The sequence below is a fragment of the Corythoichthys intestinalis genome, chromosome 16 (genome assembly GCF_030265065.1).
Source record: "Corythoichthys intestinalis isolate RoL2023-P3 chromosome 16, ASM3026506v1, whole genome shotgun sequence".
Classification (NCBI taxonomy): Eukaryota; Metazoa; Chordata; class Actinopteri; order Syngnathiformes; family Syngnathidae; genus Corythoichthys; species Corythoichthys intestinalis.
In genome coordinates, this window is record NC_080410.1 from 14694221 (window position 1) to 14712198 (window position 17978).

A 17978-nucleotide genomic window follows, 5' to 3' on the forward strand; every position below is an offset into this window, starting at 1 on the left:
ATCTGAAGTACAATCAGTTGATTGCAGTCAGGTGCTTCCCATTTCTGCTGAAACTATGGAGGTAGATTTGTGTCCTTATTATTCAATCAAAAAAAAAAAAAAAAGTTGCTTCAATCAAAATATTTATTTTCAATCAAAGAAAAATTCACTTCAATTAAAAAAAATGTGTTTGAATGCAAAAATAAATTTGAAACTCAAAAAAATGTATTTGGAACCAATTTTTCTTTGATTGAAGGTTTTTTTTTTTTTTTTTTTTTTTTTTGATTAAAACGGCTTTTTTGATTGACGTAATGTAGTTATGCTTTTGGACCACATTTTGGCTAGGGCTTTATAAACCTACCATAAACTAGTGACTGCCTCGCTAGAAAATTCTTATGACTGCGTTTTGTCTCCCTCTAGCGGCAGCTACTATGTAGTTCATCGAGTGTGAAGCACAAGATGGATGGAAAGCCACCGAGGGGATTTTTTTTTTGTTTTGTTTAGTTCATTACACTGCTTGTGGACCTCAGCGAGCGAACTGACTTGGAATCGTACTTCACGTACACATTTCCTTTTGCTTCATACTGCTAAATGACTGCTGCGACAGGATCTTGACCCGCTAAATTGTATAAATTCAGGCTAACGCGTAAGCTTAACTTTTGTGAACTTCCTCGAATGTGTTGTATCTTGAGAAAACTTTAGTGTGCTAAATGTAGCCTCGGAGATATTTTCCTTCTGCATCCACGTTGTTATGTTGATGTATGTCACGCTGACCAACACCTCGTGTCATGAGGTCCAGAGTCCCACATGACACGATGGCATCGAAAGAAGCTTTGCTGAAGTGGTGCAGCCAAATCTGCATCTCTTACCCTCAAGTGGAAATCACCAACCTGTCTACTTCATTTCGAGATGGACTTGCGTTTTGTGCCATCATTCACAAACACCGCCCAGATCTCATGTGAGTACTCATGTTTTTCTTTATTTGTGAAGGAGGATAACTCTCTGAACAGGGGTCCACGGGGTAACGTTCTTCCAAAAATGTCAATTTGCTTTAGCATGCTGTTTAATCTGGATTTGACAGTGACTGTGAGTGGGACTAATCTCTTCAACCATAATCTCGCTCCTCGACATCTTCTCTTCCCTTTACACCAAATTGGATTACTCTGGGTTGTTTTGTAGTTAAAAATGATTTCGAAGACTGCTCATTTGTACTTTGATTTATATATTTTCTCTTATCTAAATATTTTTTCTTTCTTCTCACATTGATGCAGTGATTTCAAATCCCTCTCCAGAGCTAATATTTATGAAAACAACCAACTGGTGAGTCATTTGCACACAATGGTAATGTGTCCCTTTCAACAAACAGTAGGCATGTGCCGGTATGAGATTCTGACGGTATGATAACCTTAAGCAAAAATATCACGGTTTCACGGTATTTCAATTACAGCTCTAAAATATGTTACTTTGAGGTATCTGGGTTTAAAAAAAAAATAAAAAAATAAAATCAATTTAACAGGTTTTTTCTATTTTTGAAAAACATTAGCAAATTGAAACATAAGTATAATGTTAAGGTGAAATACATTTTTATAAGATAACAAAAAATACTGAAAAAAACAGCTATTCAAAATAAAATAAATACTGTCCCTTTGGTGAGCGTAAACCCACAGCCACAGCTTAACGTTATTACTATCAGAAGAAAAACTAATTGAATTATTTTCCATAAAAAGCACGTGTGTATGACTCGTATCATTTTTACATTATACACACACAATCTCTTTCTCAACACACAGTTGCCAGAGAGAAAAAAACACGTTTCACCATCACTAGACACACTAAACACGCTGGACTTAACTCTCGTAGCTGGTGGGAAACGTTCATGACAGTGTTTACTAGAGGTGTAACGGTACACAAAAATCTCGGTTCGGTACATACCTCGGTTTTGCGGTCACGGTTCGGTTCATTTTCGGTACAGTAAGAAAAAAAATGCAAAATATTAATGTACTAGGTGTTTATCACATACCCTTGTGCTTTCAACAATAGGAACATTAGCCTACACAAAGCTAGAATTCTGCTCAAAAAGTAGCAGGTATTTAAAGATAATCCAACAACAATTTGCCTTTCAGACTCCGTGTATTGGTCAGCGTTCTTTCTGAAAGAAAGAAGAAAAAAGAAGTCCTGTGCTAAAGAGAAAAGCAATCCCAGTGACAAAGGTTTTAACATGTATTTTACTAATGAAATGTCTCAATGAATCATTTTTTCCCCTTATGAACGGTTTTCAAAAGCTTTATTGGTGGATTTTCTCAAGTTAAACCGCCACACAGAAATTAATAAATTTAATTGTGTAAGCAGGATCTGTGTATTATTTTTATTATTTATTTACAGTTGTTTTAGCTCATTTCAATGTATTTTATTTAAATGGGCTATTATTTATTTTATTATGTGTTTATATTTTACAGATGTGATGTAGTATTCATTTATATTGTAAATTTTATGTTTTATAACTTTATTTCCTATGTGAATATTAGTTCCTACTTGTTTTGTTGTGGTAGGAGGGTTTTGTATTGAACACGGGGCCGTGTTGGTTATTATTATAGCAGAGAAGACAGCAGTAAATCAGCAAAGACAAGTCAACTGTGCCCCGATCTACCACTCAAGAGATCTGATGGACTCAAAAAGTGGGTTACGATTGCATATTAGTTTGAAAATCGACCGGATCCACCGTATTTTTACACGAATCTGCCCGATCCTAGCTACCGGTTGTAGTATTGAGGCAGGAGGGTCGCGTCCCACGTCAAATAGTAAACTCTGCCGTTCTTTTCGCGTACGTCTTGTTGAGCCACTTCTGGGACGCGTCTAACGCGCGGCCGCACTGTGACTGGTGTGCATTGGCTGATTGACTTTAACGCCCGCGTTTCACTGCGTTCTCGCGGTGGCCACGTTCTCGCGCCGTTGACGTTTCTGGGTTATACTGTCCTACCGTGTTGGTCCTCATTATAGTAGAGAAGACGGAGTAAATATAATCTACACAAAGAAACTGTAACCCGATCGACTCACAGCCTCGAAAAGTAAGAGTTACATTACGTCAGAAACTCGTTTGGTACGCCTCCGTTCCGAACCAAGCACCACGTACCGAAACTGTTCAATACAAATACATGTACCGTTACACCCCTAGTGTTTACTAACCTTTAATTTTGTATAAATACGAATCAAATTGGAGGTATTGCCTCCTCAACAGCCACACTCTGCAAACATGTTTTACATGTCGGTTAGTCCTCCTCCTCTAAGCCGCGGCCGTCTGTAACTCTTCTGTAGCCGAAGTATTCCCATACCAGCGATTTCGTTTTTTTCCAATGAGGGAAAAAGGTTCAAGAGTTTCACTTCCTCCAGCCATTGTGTAGCACAGCTGAGCACAGTTACACTGAGCAACGACCAGTGGGAAAGGGTTGAGCCTTGCAGCTGCAAGCGAGGGACTTCTCCCTGCATTTTTGGGACATAAAAAATAGATAATACCGTAGGGACGGTATGATGGAATTTTTGTGCGGTTTTGAAACCGTGACGTTTTCATACCACGTTATACCTTGAAACCGGGAATCGGCACATGTCTACATGTAATACTGCACAGCAATGATTCCGAAACGATGTACTGTGGTGTAATAGTCTGCGATAGACCATTAAGAGTGTGAAATTATCAAATTTGTCCAAAACTATTTTTTCTCCATTTGGCATCATCTCTGTTTTCAGGCCTTTGAGGTTGCAGAGACAAAACTGGGCATTCCTGCTTTCCTTATCCCTAAAGAAATGCTTGCTATTGAGGTGCCTGACTATTTGAGTGTCATCACCTACCTTTCACAGTATTACCACTACTTCAGCAGGCCATCTAACGGTGTGTGAGGAAACATCACTCTCTCTATTTTAATTCGAAGTGTTCATCAGCTTGTTTGCTCTGGGAGCAGCTCAATGAGCACAATGTGCTGTGGCTACAAAGTTTGCACACCACTGTTCAAATGCCAGTTTTTTTGTGAGATAAAAAAACAAGACCAAGATGAATCATTTCAAAACATTTTCTCTAAGGAAAGGTTAGACGAGTTAAACTTATTTTGAGCTCATCAAAAGGTGTATGGTGACACCCAGTAACATGAGTTTAAATGTGATTGGTTCTTTCTTTAGACAGCCACAACTCAGAGGATGTGGACGCTTATGCAACCACCGTTATCTCAGTTGTTTATCTTTACTTCCCCTCTCACAGAGTGTTTTTTTAATTGTATTGTTCGAATTCTAGGTCACATGAAGTACTACATTATCATCTATAATATTTGAACAGGGGTGTGTAGACTTTTTATATTCACTGTATTCGTCAAGTTGAGAGACACTTCATTAGAAACAAAGTATGTAAACAGTAAAGCTATAAAGGTAGTTATTCACTCATTGACTACCATTGACAGTGATAGACATCAAATTAATTTGTAATGGGATGCCTGACATTAAAGCAACACTAGGTAACTTTTCAACCTTTATGAAATATTTTCATAACATTTGTGATGATACGTCGACTGACAACTAGTTGAATGACACTTCTTTTATATCTTGAGGGGGTCTGTATCTCTTTAGCCGGCACCAATTAACTTTGAGGAGGCTGGCAGGAACTCTTCCACACAAAAAACACTACAAATGTGCAGACTGCTTTACGGCATACGTCACTTTCCCCTTTCCCCATTCATTATAAAGACAGAAGTCGATGCTAACGCTTTCACGCGAATTCTGAAAAGACGGCAGAGCAACAAAAGAGACAAAATGTTTTGTCCAAGGAGGAAAAAAAAGAGAGGCTCTCAGGATAAAAGGATAGTCAAGAATAAACATTGGCCCAGCTCTCACTTTCACTCACCCGGCTTTAGCCACACGGTTGCTAACCGTTATATGCTATTGTTTAGCCACAATTAGATTCATTATCTTATTCTTATTACAACTATTCATCCTTCACACAGCCGCTGGAAACAGAAATGTCGTTTAATCCATCCGCAGGCGACCGGGAGATCATAATTTTACGACACAGTGCGGTAGTCCCCATGGGAAACGGTCTTCCTAAAGGCAAAACATTACCGCTTTTTATCCACCGGCGTCGCTAAAATCGACCAAAACTAAAAAGTTACATAGTGTTGCTTTAAGTGATCATGTTTCACTGCCACTGATGGCGATAAATGTCCAATCCATTTTAGCTGAGAGGGCTAGGCAACCCTCAGGATAAATTGGATTGGACGTCTATCGCCGCCAATGGCAGCCAATGACTTAACATACAAATTCAATAATCCAGTATACATTTGAGGCCCTTTGGCGGTCTTCTATTTCATTGCCACATTGAAGTATATTTTACTTTTCAAATTGCTTCACCTTGCCAAAGCGTCAAAAGTCTTTATTTTATTTATTTATTATAAATAAATTAATTTTATTTAATAAAATATAATTCTTTTCTTTTTTTAAAGGCTGCATATTCTCGTGCTTGCAAAGATTTTGTACCTCCCACATTACAAAAGCAGCATGCGTTATAAGTTAACTGAAGACTCGAAATGTTGCATAAGTAATATGACTGCAAATATTCATAATGTTGAACAGCGAATGATGCATAAGTCAATACGTTTGTTTTGAGAACAGTAAATATTCCCGTTCTTGAGTCACATGCCCACAGTTGTGTAACTTTCACATGTGGTATTTAGTAATGATATTAATTTAATTTGTTATGGTCCATGCAACAATCTTCTGACGCGATTTTCACATTACTTATAACCAATGTCGTGGATACGACGTGTCGCCTTTTATCTTTAATCAAGCCAAAACATGTTTTTTTTTTTTTTTTTACAAGTAATCTTTATTCATCATTTACATTTTCTCTGCTGACTTTGCAGCAGGTTCTTCCAGTTTGAGGTCAACACACATCAAGTCATCAAACAAGGTGATGAAAATGTAAATCTTCAAATGTATAGAATCCCCGAAACAATTTTCAGCCTATACCTATTCAATCATCTGGTCTGTATATTCAAATTCTCTTGTTGCTATTTTTTTTTTCAACAGCGTTCAACTTCCATGCCCGGCAGTGAAGAACATCATTATTCTGATAGAAGTCTACACAGTGTTTGTCACTTTTGCATCAAACCTGTTCATCTCATTCAGAGAAATGTGATCCACGGGGAGATATGGCACCGCAGTTGTTTTAGGTGTGTTCACTCAAATAATGCTAACGTTTACCTACCTATCATTAAAACTAAATGCAACACTTTCAAAACAAACCATTACAATGTTACTCTAAACGAATCCTCGAAGAAGCAAAATTTGATGCGAAGTATTTTTTTTAATCGAGTTAATCGATTAATCATTGTTGCACTAGTGCAGTGTTTTTCAACCTTTTCGGAGTCACGGCACGTTTTTACATTGGAAAAAATCTTGCGGCACACCACACATCAAAAAATGTTCCAAAATTACTTTCTGTACAGTATATTTAATTATAAAATAATTTCTCAATATTTATACTTACTCAGTGTGAAACTTAAGCCTGTTTAGATGAACACAAAGCTGATATCCTGGCAGTAATTTTTGTCAACAGCTCAGAATTATCAGACAGGGGGATTTTGGCAAGATAAAGTTAAAGCAATGCTTTAACCGCATCAGGGCCCAGCATCTCGCTGACAGTGGCTTTGCAGGCAGGTAGTATTGTCTCTGTCACAGTGTGGGACTTTTTGGCTTTAACAACAAGTTCAGCAACAAGGTAACTGGCTTTGGGGGCGTTCTCATTTACCTTTGTAATTTTTCTAAAAAAATGTCTGTTTCTCTGTGTTTTCACAAAGGCGAACAAAATAGTCCATCGACTTGTTTTGAAGCGACGGTCGTTTCATTTGGAGATAACGTTTAGGCTTGCTTGGCACCATAGCTGCTCGTGTTGCGTTCAAGGACTCCCTGGATTTCTAGCCATCAGCCACCTTGCTGTCTTTGACAATGTGCTGGAACAAAACACAGGGGGAGGATTGACGGTCGTCACATATAGATAAAATGGAAAGGAAACTTTTGTGTATATCGACAGTTGACGAGTCTAATCAAATGATGTACAGTAGACGTGCTGGGGTCCACATTGTCGCTGACAGCAAGGTGCCTGATGGTTGGAAATCCGAGCAGTACTTGACAGTGACACTAGCAATACCTTGCTCATTTGCACGCGACCAAAACTTTCTACCTACTCCTTTCTTCCTACTGCAACTCTGCCCGAAGACGTAAATAAGAATGCGATATTGGATAATATCTTGCGGCACACCTGATGATCTCTCATGGCACACCAGTTGAAAAACACTGCACTAGTGTATTTTGCAAAGTCATAAATATGATGCAAACATATAGTAACATTTAGACATACAAACCTTTGTCTTTCAGATGCCAAGTATGCCACGGCACCCTTGCAGCAGGCTTTTACACTCCAGGAAAAGATGCTGGTGGTTTTATCTGTTGCGACCACATAACAACAGGTGGTGCAGCGTTTCAAACTGAAGAAAAGTTTAAGTTATGGGAAGACTGCCTACATCTTAGTGGATTGACTCTCATCAACATCCCTAAGTACTCTGAAAAAACAAAGTCACATGACAAACTGGTTTATAAACCACAGGAGATAGAGCAAACAGCACAGCATGAGTCATCTGACTGGCAGAGAAGAATGTCAAAGCCCCCATCTCCTGTTCAAAGATGCATTGAAGAAACATCTGATGGCAAGGATGAATCGCCATCAGTTCAGGCAGGAAACGGGAAGAATGAAGTGACCAATACTGAGGAGTTATTGGAGTTCTCGTCACCTTGTGTTCAAGTAACTGGAGAAAGTAAGCAGCTGGCATCAGAACAGACTCCAATTTCCGTGCCTGCACCCTTGGCTCAAGCTTCCCAATCAGTGAGCGTCACCTCAGGTAAAGAAACGCTACTTTATTTGAAAGCTGCCATCTACTTTTTCTTGTTATAGCTTATGCATAAATTGAATTAGAACTTAGTGCAAATGAATAAAAGGCTGTATTTTCAGCACAAGCTACTGCAACGACATTTCATTTTGTGTAGATCAATATATAGAAATGATTAATAATATTCACATATGAGATTATTCAATGCACTTTATTAAATAGAATCAGAACAATCTGTCATTCTGTTAATATGTACAGTACAAGCAAGTGCAGCACCAGAAACCTAGGAATGATCATCAATGATGCGTGTGATGTCACACCCAGAATTGCTGAAAAAAGAAAATTAGGCTTTCCCCGTGCCATTGTTTTGAATAGAATGATCATGAAATGGTAAAACGACATGTAAAATTACCTTGGTGCAGTCATTTTCATTTCTGACATGGTCACCATTTCACACGACCAGTCTTCCTCTCGGTTACAGCCCGCCCAAAACATACACATAAAGGGAAAACAGGGCGAGGAGCCTGCTGGGATGCTAATCAGTTACTGCTATCAGCGCCCGGTTCTTAAGATAAGAAAAGGGAAAACAAGAGGGTAGAAGTGCCAAACTATGTTCTTATCATGGAAGGGTACAGTGTCAGATTAGGAAATAATACCTAAGCACTACTGTTGTCATGATACTAAAGCTTTTTATTCTATATCGATACTCAAAAAATACTCTATAGCATTTTCGATACAACATAAATAAAAACACCAAAATTAAATGTAATGTTTTTATTCAGCACCGCTGACGATGAGAGACGTATATTCATGTGGCTTTTAAAAACTAAATTAAAACTAATCAATTTAGTTTATTACTAGTAGATGTCCAATCCATTTGGAGTGGAAAGGTAGCAGCAAAGCCCTTCCACTTCAAATGGATTGGACGTCAAGCATGGTCAATGGCAGCCAATTAGTTAACAGGGAAATGCAGACATAGCCTCCATTAGAATTTACCCTATTACAAAAAATTCTAGTTAGCTGTGGTTGTGGGGAAAAAAAATAACTGAGTATCAACCTTTTGCAATCAAATATCGTATCCGGATACGACGTTTTAGTATGATACGGCAATATTTTCCATGCTTTTGACCAAGGGCGTATGTTTGCGTAGGGACGGTGGCATAGGCGGAGTTTGACTTTAGGGGCAGAGGTTGGCACAACATGTTGATATCCCCGAAACGCAGTGTCAGCAATAAAATTAACTTACAAGAATATTATTATAAGTTGAAAATTAGCGGGGGGGGGGGTGGGGGGGGTTGTTACCCATCATTCTTGAGGGGAATTCTAAATCAGGCTGGTTAGGACAGCGATTCTTTTTTTTATTTGCTTGTTTTTCTTGGTGATGTAATTATCTATGAGGTTTTAAAACATGGCCCATCCATCAAAAAAACTTTTTTTTCCTGTCGTATAACGTAACATACTGTACGTACTGAACGTAAAAAAAAGGTAATGTTTTACTGTTTTACTCATAGGATGATCTATAACTTTGTACTGTAATTCAAGTCCTGTATGGAGTTTCTCCAGTTTAATAAACGTCAGTGTCCAAAATATATAACTGGTTCTTTTCTGGCTTCAGTTAATTGTTTAAGTCGACATAACGCATAACTAATGTGTGTGTGTGTGTGTGTGTGTGTGTGTGTGTGTGTGTATGTGCGCTCCTTCAACCAGGGGATACAGTTTTTGATGGGGGTAACTACATTGGCAAGACACCGGTGGTGACTCTGTTTTACAATGAGCGTCTTTAGTGGGGGAAATTGAAACTCCGCTCACCATTTTGGCGGTGCTGTCTGGCGTGTCATGGTCCACATTTTTAATACTTGGTAGTTGTTGTCGCTTTTCAAAGCTTAGGTTTGAAAAAATTACGTATTATCCATCTTGCCTCTTTGGTTCTTAAAGCAAATGACCATCTAAGGCACAGGTGTCAAACCGATTCCAGAAAGGGCCAAGTGGGTGCAGGTTAGCTTTCCAACCAATGAAGACACCTTTTCACCAATCAGATCTTTTACATGTGTAATCAGTTAAACTTTGTCAGGTGCTGCTTGTTTCAGTAGGAAGTTTATTGGGTAAACTCTCTGCACGGTATCGGTTGGAACAAAATCCAGCACCCACTTGGCCCTCTCTGGAATCGGTTTGACACCTGTGATCTAAGGTGCTAGTCACATGATCTTTTGGAAAGATCATTTTGACCCATTATAAAAATATCTATTTTGTTCATTTCATACACTTTTGCTGTTTGTTTTATTGCTTTGCAATTTTTATAGACAATATTTTACCGGAAAACTCTTAATTTTGAAATTATATATAGGAAAATCAATTACATGTAATGACACTTTTCGGCCACCAGCGGTGGGGGCTGGCTCCCCCGGCCCCAGCCTTAAACTCCGCGTATGGATGGTGGGGACATGCTCAAATTGTCCCCACCAACTTTAAAGCAACCTTATTTGCATTAAATGTGCAAAAATGTGTAAAATTTTAATCGTTTGACAGCCCTAGACTTTGTATTTATTGTGTATGTTAATATATTTGAAGTTTATGTCCAAATGTTGCAATATAAACTTGCTTATAAAATTTTTCAAAATGTTTCTTTCGTAGTATTTTTTTGTTTTTTTTTAAACAATGGTTTGAATCGGATAGGGTATTACCTGAACCAATACACATGAAAGTTAGTAGGAGTCAATACAGATATATTTTTGCATTGATCATTTAGCCCATCAATTAATTAGGTTCATATTCGTGAGAAATGTAGACCTGACCCCCGTTCACCCTATCTATTTGGTCTTATTAATGTCCCATCCCCTGCAAAAAGTGTTCATGCAGGTTATGCTGTCCCTACCAATGTTGAGACCAAACCTACGCCCTTGCTTTTGACGATCCTACTAAATGCATTAACAACTGAATAAGATACCGCAACAAAAGTCAAGGACTTGCATGCACAATAAAACCTGCATCACTTAGTTGTTGTTGCTCATGCTCTTGAAATAACTTTTTCCAAACTTCTGACTAGGTCTGAATATACAGTAGATTGAGGCTGCTGTATATCAAAAGCTCACATGTTTTCCCCAATGTTCATTGTCTTATTTAGGCAGTTCCACTGTTCAAAGTCAGTCTTCCCATTTTTCATCTAACACGTAAGTGGACTGATGTACAAGTTTTTGCATTGTACATAAAAGACCATCCCTCAGGTTTCACAGTAGGGAGGGCGTCATTTCCTTGGAATGGCTCCATTTTGCATCATTGCTTTGCAAAACAAGTTCCACTTTTGTCTTGTTTTTCTATTGGACATTCTCACTGAGGTTTTGTGGTTTGGCAACATGCATTTTGTCAAATTTCAGTCTCTCTTTTTTATGGTTTAGACCAGGGGTGGGCAAACTGGTGCTCAAATGATTGCACTTGTAAGACAGCATATTGGTGAAAAGGTGTCCGCTTGATGGGTTGCAACGAAAACCCGCATCCACTGTGGCCCTTTGTGGAAAAGATTGCCCACCCCTGGTTTAGACACATGTTCAAAAGTGCTAGCACCCATCTGTTGAACCCACTGTGCTCACAGAAATGTACACTGTTTCTACTGTGAAACACTGAAGAGGCTTTGCTATGTATTGTTGCAACTCTTGAAACCAATCTTGAGAGTTAGAACACTAGTTAACACTTTCCTTGTTGCCATTACAGGAGGCAGAGAAGTCCTATAAAAACCAATCACCCATGGCTGGGAATCATTCATCCCGGACCATGGACACAATTGCCTCCAGTTCAATCACCAGGACCACCCGTGCATTCCAAACGTGGCCCAAATGGCCAAGTGTATTGGTACAGACCAAAAGTCCCTCCTCCCAATCCTTTTAGTGAAGACCTGGAGGAGGAAGATGCAGTCAAGACAGAGCTACAGCTCAAAGATACTCATATTAGAGATACCAATCAACCTAAATGTTCAGATTTGGGGGGAGTGAAGAGGAGCAACAAATTCCAGCCAGTGACCTCCAACGTCCCCAAAACAGTAAATAATATTCCCCTTTTGACGAGAAGTCTTTCTGCACCGGCTGTTAAATCGAAAAAGATCCATTTTGACATGACAGGAGACAAGAAATTACATTCTTCAACACTAAGTGAGGTATGGACGTCATTTCAACTTTCAAAATCATTGACTTCAACCTACAGGTTAATAACTATTGTTGAAGTAAATGGTGTTTTATGAACAGTCACATAAACATTTCAGGGAAATCTCAGTAATATTTCATAGGAATTTGTAATTTTCAATTTTAGCAGGGTTGCAAAGAGAAGGAACATTTTGATGCAAAAACTGAAATGACCAAATCAAAGACTTGCCAGGCCCTCACATCTGGACGGGCCCCTGCTCCAGGACATGGCTTCCCACTCATTAAAAGGAAGGTGTGTTTCTAAATTAACCCTTTCATTTTCAAATTATGATTTTTTAAAAAAAACCTTTACAGGGCTCTCATTTAACTGGGTGCCTGCCATTGACGGCGTTAGAACGTCCAATCCATTTAGACTGGTAGGGGTGAATGAAAGTTCAACTCCCAGTTAAAATGGATTGGATGCCTACCGCCTTCAATGGCAGACAATGAGTTAAATACTATGGAGAAAAAAAAAAATCAAACTGAGTGTTACTTGGGCTATGACTCGTGTGAATTTCTGTAGTTATAAATTGTTATTTTAATAATTTTGTTTTATTAACATTTTATTCATTTAAACATTTACAATTGTTAAAAAATATTATAAAAATACAATAATGAATAATAAGAATTAAAAAAAAAAAATTAGATAAAGGACTGTTCGGTCCCTGTACGACCGGTGTCAGAGTTTGGTCCGCATTGCTGGCAGTAAGTGGAATCTGTTCCCAGTGAGGGTTGGACTCCGCCAAGGTTGCCCTTTGTCACCGATTCTGTTCATAACTTTTATGGACAGAATTTCTAGGCACAGCCGAATCATTGACGGGGTCCGGTTTGGGGGCCTCAGCATCTCTGCTTTTTGCAGATGATGTGGTGCCGTTTGCTTCATCGAGCCGTGATCTCTAACTCTCACTGGAGCGGTTCGCAGCTGAGAGTGAAGCGGTTGGGATGAAGGTAAGCACCTCCAAATCCGAGATCATGGTCCTCATGGTCGGGGATGACATTCTGCCCCAAGTGGAGGAGTTCAAGTATCTTGGGGTCTTGTGCACAAGTGAGGATATGAAGGAGCGAGAGATCAACAGGTGGATCGGTGCAGTGCCTGCAGTGATGCAAAGCTTTCGATTTAACAGTCGATCTACGTTCCTACCCCCACCTATAGTCACAGGCTGCGGGTCCTGACAGAAAAAACAACATCACGGATACAAGCGACCGAAATGAGTTTCCGCCACAGGGTGTCCGGGCTCTCCCTTAGAGGAAGGGTGAGAAGCTCGGTCATTCAGGAGGGACTCTTCCTCAAGCCGCTCCTCCACGTTGAGAGGAGCAAGTTGAGGTGGCTCGGGTATCTGGTTCGGATGCCTCCTGGACGCCCCACTTGCAGAGGTGTTCCGGGCATGTCCCACTGGTGGGAGGCCCCGGGTACGACCCAGGACACGCTGGAGAAATGTCTCTCGGCTGGCCTGAGAACGCCTTGGGATTCTGCCGGAGGAGCTGGTTGAAATGGGTGGGGAGAGGGAAGTCTGAGCTTCCCTGCTAAAGCTGCTGCCCCCGTGACCCGACCCCGGATTAAGCTTTAGATGATGGATGGATAATTAGAGTTGTCCGATTAAGGCTTTTTAACCCATAACCAATATTCCGATATTGGCAAACTAAAAAAAAATCAGATACCGATATCTAAACAATACCGATAAATGCAGTTGTGGACCTAACATATTATGGTTAATTTTATTGTGATGCTGGATGCATTAATATTGATAAATGTAACCTCCTAACCTCTACATTCACTTTGAATGCAACACGCATATTGGCCCAAAAAAACGATAATGAAAAACTGATGTTGATATTTTTCGATATCATTTTACAATGCTATTATCAACATTAATAACAATAATTAGTAATATTTACGTTTTTACAAATTACCAAAAGAGTCACTTGCCCTATAAAAGGTTAAAAGTCTTAAGTGTCAAAAAAAGTTGTTTTAAATGACCAAAACTAGTAACTTGCTATATAAAGACTTGAAAGGTCTTAAATGTTAACTTTTGACTATCTGTCCATTGTAGTGACCACTGTTCCTGAAAGGACTTTTTTTCTTGTCTCTAAATTGATAGATTTATGTGATAGTTACAATACTTGGCATAATCTGAGTAAAGGGTAGCAACTGTTACTGTACTAATGTTAGCTGTCTGTCAGAAGTACAGTAGAAACTAGCTGTTAAGCTAGCTGTTACTGCTGACCCAGAGGTCAAACTTTCATATGTAAATAAAAAAACATGATTGCATTATTCCGATCATATGCATTACAAGATTGTATGTGGTAGAATGAGACATTCAATCGGTGCTGACAATTTTATTAAAAAAAAAAAAAAAACTGAAGCAAAGTCATAAATTTCTTGTTATATTTGATATTCAATTTGGTCATCCTGCAAATTTTAAATAATCCACATACAAAATACTAAAACATGCAATTTCTGAGTGAATTAATTTGCTATGCGACCAAATCTTAAAAAAAAAAAAAAAAAAAAAAATCAATACCAAATAAGTCTGTAATACTTCTTAAAATGCTGTTTTTCTTCTAGTTCCACGTTTCGCGTGACATATATAATGTCCTCTAATTCTGGACTGCCCCATGTATGTTAATTGTATCTAGAAATGCTGAGTGTTATTTATTGTTTGACAGGTGCAGGAAGACCAGTATGCTTCTGCAGCAGAACTACAGGAGGAAATGAAACAATTGAAGGAACAATTAGAGGCAATGGAAGAAAAAGGCGTCGAGCTGGAGAGAAATCTCAGAGAGTGCAATAATGGTCCATTAGGCATTTCATTTCAAATCAAATATCTACTCCACATATCACGTAAAATACTGAAGAGCACATTCCTTTTGAACATTTAGACGAAGAGGAAGAACGTCTACTGACCGAATGGCTTGCTCTTACTCATGAGAGACAAATACTGATGCGACAAGATACTGAGCTGGTTTATTTGTAAGTAGCCTTCCATACTCCCGTGGGAGTGGGACTAGCAAAGTATTAAACTGAGTGTGTGGCAGGACAAAGCAGAAAACATTGGAAGAGAGGCAGGCCGATGTGGAATATGAACTTAGACGTCTGCTCAATAAACCTGGTGAAATTATTTCATGTGATGTAAACTAGTGTGACAATTTGAGCTACAGTAAGACACTGCCTTGACTGAGCTTTTTGTTGCCCTTTCAGAAAACATCTGGAGTGAAGAAGATCGAGGTCATGAGCAAAGTCTGATGGCTGAGCTGCTTGTCATTATCGAGCAGAGGAACCAGATCGTCAGCATTTTGGATCAAGACAGAAAAAGGTAGATTGAGATCAGACCATATCAGCATGGATTTCTTTTTTTTTTTTTTTTTTTTTTTTTTTTTTAGCGTCTAAAAATGTGAAATGAAACTCTGTTTCCACATTAGGGAGCGACAAGAGGATGTACTTTCAGAAGGGATGATGACCAGCCACGGTTAGAATGTATTATATTTTAATATTTAAGGAAATGTTTTATGATATTGTCAGATTTGCGTAAATATTTGACTCCTGTTCACAGAGCTCCAGAAAGAAGGGTTGAAAGAGTTCAAGAAATCCAAAGGAAAATTCAAGCCCTCCAAGGTTTTTAAGAAGCGCAACCAGAAAGGCGAGCGCACCAACGACTCCGTGGACTAAAAGAGCTGAAGCCTTTTGACTAAAAGAGCTGAAGCCTTGTTGACGCTGCAGATAAATCGCAAAGAAAATGTCTAAAACCACTGATTCAATTATTCTTGTACATGATGATGTGTTAGCTCTATTTTACTGTACTGTGGCTTTAAACGGAACGTGAATGAAAAATAAGTCACACTGAAAAATGTATCACTCTCAAAAGTGCAACTTTTAAGTCAGCCTAATGCCAAAGTTATTTGAGTCATTTTGAATATTTTAGGAAAGCAAGAATAAACATGAGAAAGTCAACAACCCCTCCACCCCCACAATGACTCCGGCAATTTACTATTCGGCTCATGCAATGCATAAGCAGTGTGTAATCATATGGGGAATTGCAATCAATATGTGTGTTTTATTGCAGATAAATAAAGTAATATTGTGGGGAAATGAATTTGTTTCAGCAGTTAAGAAAAGCAAATGACTATCTTGACTACACACAGAGTGAAATGATTTATTTCTTTAAAATTTGGATGATGATAGTTTACAGACACACAACGTTTGTACAATTTTCCAAGATGTATACATGTAGAAATAAAGAAATACAGTGAAGAAAATAAGAATTTGAACACCCTGCTGTTTTGCAGGTACTGCAACTCAGAAATCATGATGGAGTCTGAAATTTTGATTGTAGGTGCATGTCCACTATGAAAGAGATCAAAATCCAGGATTCACAATGCATGATATTTTAACTATTTGTGTGATACAGCTGCAAATAAGTATTTCAACACCTGTCAGTCAGCTAGAATTCTGACCCTGAAAGACCTGTTAGTCCGCCTATTAAAAGTCCACCTCCGCTCCATGTATTATCCTGAATCAAATGCACTTGTTTGAGGTCGATAGCAGCATAAAGACACCTGTCCACCCCATACAATCAGTAAGACTCAAACCTGTAACATGGTCAAGACCAAAGAGCTGTCCAAGGACACCAGAGACAAAATTGTTCACCTCCATAAGGCTGGAAAGGGCCATGGCGCAATTGCCAAGCAGCTTCGTGAAAAAAGGTCCACTTTTGGAGCAATCATTAGAAAATGGAAGATGTTAGACACGACTGTCAATCTCAATCGGAATACTACCGTATTGGGCCGAATATAAGACGGTGTTTTTTGCATTGAAATAAGACTGAAAAAGAGGGGGTCGTCTTATATTCGCGGTCTATATATTATGCCTATTCACGACGCTATATGGTGCCAGATATCATTGAATCCCTGTTCTGTCATGACAGATCTCAGCTACTCCCCCCATTCACGACGCTAAATGACGCCAGATATCATTGAAGCGTAGTTCTGTCATGACAGATCTCAGTTTGCATTATTTTATTGCAATGTTTTTCCTTGTTCAGATTTGTTTCAAGACTACAGTTACAGTTAGACTTCACTTTGATGGTTAATGCAGTTATTGCAATGTTGTTGTTTTATCACAATAGATTGGTTTATTTACATTTCAAAAACCAGAAGCCATTCATTTACGAATGTGATTGCACTTTAGTTTACATGTTTAAATGTTCAGATATTATGATTTGAATGAGGCAAAATAACATGCATTTTCCCTCAAATATATTGTTATAGTCATTTGTTTCGGATGTACTGTAATTATTTTCTGTATAAAAATTAATTTGGTGTTCAAAAAGTCTTTTTTTCAAACGAGTCTTGAAAAAGAGGGGGTCGTCTTATAATCAGGGCCGTCTTATATTCGGGCCAATACGGTATGTAACATATCACCTCGTAGGGTCTCAATTTTTCAAGAAAGGTGAGGAATCAGCCCAGAAATACATGAAATGAGTTGGTCAATGATCCGAAAAGAAGTGGAACCACTGTTGCCAAGGTTACTAATACACTAAGATGTCATGGTTTGAAATCATGCATGGCATGGAAGGTTACCGTGCTAAAACCAAGGCCCGTCTTAAGTTTGCCTATGACCATTTTGATGATACAGATGAGTTATTGGAGCAAGTTTTGTGGTCAGATGGGGGTAAAATAGAACTTAATTGCCATAATTCCACAGTTTTTAGAGGAAGAATAATGAGTACGATCTATAGAACACAATCCCTACTGTGAAGCATGGTGGTGGTAGCATCATGCTTTGGGGGTGTTTTTCTGCGCATGGGACAGGACAAGTGCACTGTACTAAAGAGAGGATGACTGGGGCCCTGTTTTGTGAGATTTTGGGGAACAACCTCCTTCCTTCAGTCAGAGCATTGAAGATGGTTCGTGC

The 17978-nt window shown here is 38.8% G+C and overlaps 1 protein-coding gene across 6 annotated transcripts; it reads left to right on the plus strand.

Annotated features, from left to right (window-relative positions):
- Window positions 1-46: 46 nt before the first annotated feature.
- Window positions 47-17119, plus strand: LOC130904873 (MICAL-like protein 1). Of its 6 annotated transcripts, XM_057817958.1 has the most exons (17): window positions 47-61; window positions 400-625; window positions 779-937; window positions 1251-1299; window positions 3721-3862; window positions 5877-5923; window positions 6043-6185; window positions 7390-7910; window positions 11020-11065; window positions 11604-12042; window positions 12195-12320; window positions 14735-14861; window positions 14948-15038; window positions 15104-15177; window positions 15267-15381; window positions 15488-15534; window positions 15619-16957. In XM_057817958.1, the coding sequence occupies exons 3-17, from the start codon at window positions 795-797 to the stop codon at window positions 15732-15734; spliced, it is 2226 nt and encodes a 741-aa protein (XP_057673941.1). In that variant the 5' UTR covers window positions 47-61; window positions 400-625; window positions 779-794; the 3' UTR covers window positions 15735-16957. The 6 variants fall into 6 exon arrangements, with proteins under 6 accessions (XP_057673941.1, XP_057673942.1, XP_057673940.1 ...); XM_057817959.1 differs by having other exon boundaries at window positions 400-937; window positions 15488-15542; window positions 15619-17119; XM_057817957.1 differs by having other exon boundaries at window positions 400-937; window positions 5880-5923; window positions 15619-16958.
- Window positions 17120-17978: the final 859 nt, after the last annotated feature.